General features: G+C 38.0%; 1 protein-coding gene across 1 annotated transcript in view; it reads left to right on the top strand.

Annotated features, from left to right (window-relative positions):
• LOC107734596 (rho GTPase-activating protein 9) overlaps window positions 1-4,325 on the top strand; it is a 51,016-nt gene that overhangs the window by 17,884 nt on the left and 28,807 nt on the right. Inside the window, exons 2-3 of the mRNA XM_016546590.1 lie at window positions 1,618-2,082; window positions 3,640-3,938. Coding sequence (XP_016402076.1) covers window positions 1,719-2,082; window positions 3,640-3,938 — 663 coding nt within the window. The 5' untranslated portion in view covers window positions 1,618-1,718. The remainder of the gene's footprint in view (window positions 1-1,617; window positions 2,083-3,639; window positions 3,939-4,325) is intronic.

Genomic DNA, 4,325 nt, shown 5'->3' with positions numbered 1-4,325 from the left:
CAGAATAAAGTTTTTTGAAAATCTAAAAATGCAGAAAGTTTCCTGTAAGGGGTATTGGTTGGTGTAGGGTTGGTGTAGGGCAATAGAATATACAGTTTGTACAGTATAAAAACTATTACGCCTATGGAATGTCCCCACAATTCACAAAAACAAACGTGTGTGTGTCTGTGAGTGTGTGTGTTTTTGTCTGTGTGTGTGTGTGTGTGTGAGATTGTGTCTGTTTTTGTGAGTGTGTGTGTGTGAGTGTGTGTGTGTTTGTGTGTCTGTTATTGTCTGTGTGTGTGTGTCTGTGTGTGTGCACAATCCTATAGTGTGACACTATGAAGCGTCTGTGAAGGCCTGACGTTTATGTGTGTGTGTGTGTGTGTGTGTGTGTGTTCTTCAGCATATGTGCTAACAGTGAGTCATGCTGGCATCCATCTGTTGAGTCAATGATGAAGGAAAGCGGTCTCTGAGTGTTTTCTGGTTTAGTTCTCGCTGCTGTGAGTCTGTTGGACTCTGGTGCTGGTGAAGCGCATGTGGTTTCCTGTTTTCTGCACGTAGTGTTTCATCTCCTTATTTCTCGCAGAGACAGTAACGTTTGCTCTTGATATCGCACATAACTGTATTACTCTGACATTATAAGAGACGTCCGAGTGCTCGTGTGATAGAATCAGTGCAGAAACACACACACGGAGTGTCTGAGCATGCGCTGAAAATCTGAGATTCAAAACCACATTTACAACTGGAAATAAACCGAGTGTTTATTGGTTTTTATTGTGTGTGTGTGTGTGTGTGTGTGTGTGTATATATATATATATATATACTGTATATATATACTGTATTGCATATTGTAATGAAAACAATTAACAAGAAATGCATAAAAGCATTTTCACTAGTGGTCTCAGACGTTTGGAGCCCATGTTACATTAAGGGTAATTTAGCATCCTGCTTTACAGTGAGGATTATCAGTAAACCCAGCAACCACTCACACACACACACACACACACACACACTCTCTCTCTCTCACACACACACAGAATCACACACATATGCCTCTCGTTGGCTCGGATTCACTTTAACAAACATGTTCTGGATTAGTTTCTCTTTTGGGCATCCTGTAAGTCTGCATGTTTGCACAGCGCGGTTTACAACATTCCCATCGAAACCTTCCATCGCTTCAGGTTTAGGTTAGTTAGGTTAGTTAGGAAGGCTGTTTCTGGACCACGATGTGACCAGCATGTCTTACTTCACTCAGAAAGGGTATACATTTTATGCATAAGATTTATGCATTTGAATTGCATGTAAAATTTCCATGCATTTTGATTTAACAGTTTAAACAACAAAATAAAAACTAACTGATAAAGTTAATGTAATTGATATTTTTCAGTCATACATCAATGAAGCGGCTCAGATTTATGCACTCAAAAAATCATGGAATAGTTTATTATTAATTATTTGCATCTGTTTGATTTCATTTAAATCATATTTTCAAAATGCATTCTTGGAATCGACTATTGTGAAAACTTAAAATGTGAGTAGTTATCAGCTGTTTGGACTCTCATTCTGACGGCACCCATTCACTGCAGAGCAGTGATGCAATGCTACATTTCTGTGTAACAAGCCTTTCTGTTTCAGATCATGGCACTTGTGTTGTCGCTCTGTGCATTCGTCCTCTCGTCTCGCTCCAGTGGTGTCTGTGTCCAGCTTTCCCCCTCCGTGTGTCTCTGAGAGGAACCATGCTGTCGGGAAGCTGGCGCCGTGGAACCGTCATCTCGTCAGCGAGCGGCCCGGGTGCGTTTAAAGGCGGGTCGAGGTCCAGGCTGAGCAGTACTGTGGTTCTGGAGGCTCAGTATGATTACTCGTACCGCGCCGTCGACGGCCGTCTGGTCTCCATACACGAGGGCGAGCGCTTTCTGCTGCTGAAGAAGACCAATGCTGACTGGTGGCAGGCGCGGAGGATCGGGGTCGGCGCGAAGGCCAAACCCATTTATGTGCCGGCAACGTACGTCATTGAGCTGCCTATCAGCCAATCAGCATCAGAGAGCTTCAAGATGATTCCACGAGGTTCCCTCACACACTGCATGCAAACGCACGGCTCAGGTAGATCTACTGTAGTTTCTTTTAGAAATTCACTACCATTCAAGTTTGGGGTCGGTATACTATATCACTGAGGATGCATTTATTTGATCAGAAATACAGTAAAAACTGTAAAAGCTGTGAATATCTGTATAAGTGTAATTTATTTCTGTATTTTCAGCATCATTACTCCAGTCTTCAGTGTCACATGATCTTCAGAAATCAGTATAATATGCTGATTTGCTGCATTTTTTGATTATTATCAATGTTGGAAACATTAATATTTTTGTGGAAACTGATCAATTTTATTTTTCAGGATTCGCAGATGAATAGAAAGTTCAAAAGAACAGCATTTAGTTGAAATTGTAATCTTTTGTAACATTATAGATGTCTTTACTGTCACTTTTGATCAATTTAATGCATCCTTGATGAATAAAAGCATTAATTTCTTTAAAAAAAAAATCATATCAGTCTTACTGACCTCAAATCTTTAAATGGTAGTTATCTATATATTCATGCTTCGAGAACATAAATATTACATGTATACACAAAATTGATAAATTCTGTCATCAATCAGCACCATAAAGTTAGATCATTTGACTAGGACTCTGCAATTTATTAATTATTTTGCTGCCAATATAAAGTTAAAATTATGACCTTAAAAAGTAAAAAAAATAAAATAAAATTTTTACTTAAAAAAAATATATAATATTTAATATTATATTATAAATATAAAATGTAAATAAGTATATTTAAATATATTACATATAAATATATTTAATGATTTAAAATTAAATATCAGTGTGCAAATATTTACTATATAAATATTTTATAGAATATAAATAAATATAAAATATATTTAAATGTATAAATGTAATTGTAGAAATATAAACACAATTTTTTCCTTAAGCAATGTCATAAATATTGCAATTATTTTAATGTGCTACAGAAATAATAGCGTTAAACTTCAGTAACAAGAACAGTATTAGTTGGTAAGTTTGCTTCATTTCTGTGAATAAGTTAAAACTTTCTCCAAAAAATGCATCTGAAAGTACAAAAGAACATACATTTTGAGCACATAAGGGAAGATGGCATAATAAAGCAATAATCCCCAAGAAGCCGTGGTTTATAGTGAATTTATAACAGCTAAGGGGCGTTGTTAGGTACGACGCGAAGCTGTTATAAATTCACTGTAAACCACGGCTTCACGGGGCTTATTGCTTTTATAAAACGGTTATTCCATATACGTAGCAAGGTTTCACAAAATAAAACAGAGCAAATAAAGTGTAATGATATTAATAAAAACAGTGTTCTTCCACCAAACAATGTAGCTCCTCAGAAACAGTTGTGGTTGCAACAAAGTGGTTGCCGAGCAACACACAAACGTAAACAAAGGTGTATGTTACTTTGTAGAGTAATTTACAACAGCTTCGAACACGGCTCAGCCAATCAGAATCAAGCACCGGAACTATCCGTTTTATAATAAAAGGTAGAGATCTCCTGAAGTTTTTCCGTTTCATTTTCTGGATGACCTGTCTCTTTAAGGTCTCTTTCGCCTGTTTTGTCTGTGGTTCCTCTCAGTGCCTGATAAGCAGTTCTGTCGTTCCATGGAGAATCTCAGCTGCAGCAGTGCCTTGATGGACAAACACAGAGTCTCAGCGCGAGGACGTTTCCCGACGTTACCCCTCTCCGGTTCCTCCGCCTCGCCCTCGGGTCACCTCTCGGTTCCCGGCGTCCCGATCGCCCGCAGCCAAAGCTCCAGCAACCTTCCCCAGAACCCATACCAGAACCAGGACCCGAGCCCCAGCAGCCCGACCAAATCCTACAGCCAGTGGGACGTGAACGCAGCCACACGCAGACACACGCAGGGACACATCCAGGTAACTGACGCTTATAAGCTCTCATTATTACACAAATGAGCTCTTTTCCCTTTCTCTCCCACTGTTGTGTATTTCTGGTTTCCTCGTGTCTTTAAGCTCAATAATCAGGGATTACAGACACATTCAGGTCACAAGATACTCATTTCTCACCAAATTCATGTAGTAAAGTGTAAATAAATCAAAGATTACTGGTGTATGTTTTACAAGAAAATACAATTTCCGTCGTTCTACTTCAAAATTCAGTGTGTTTCTTTTTTTATTGTAATTATTGAATTGGTTTTATTTTATTTAAATTATTGATCTGTTTTCAAAATGCATTTATTCAGTTAAAAAATTATGTATATATATATATATATATATATATATATACACACACACACACACACA

The sequence above is a fragment of the Sinocyclocheilus rhinocerous genome, unplaced genomic scaffold (assembly GCF_001515625.1).
Source record: "Sinocyclocheilus rhinocerous isolate Xijiao unplaced genomic scaffold, SAMN03320098_v1.1 scaffold2145, whole genome shotgun sequence".
Taxonomy (NCBI): domain Eukaryota; kingdom Metazoa; phylum Chordata; class Actinopteri; order Cypriniformes; family Cyprinidae; genus Sinocyclocheilus; species Sinocyclocheilus rhinocerous.
The sequence above is the reverse complement of the archived record's forward strand: the minus strand, read 5'-3'. Positions and strand labels throughout refer to the sequence as shown.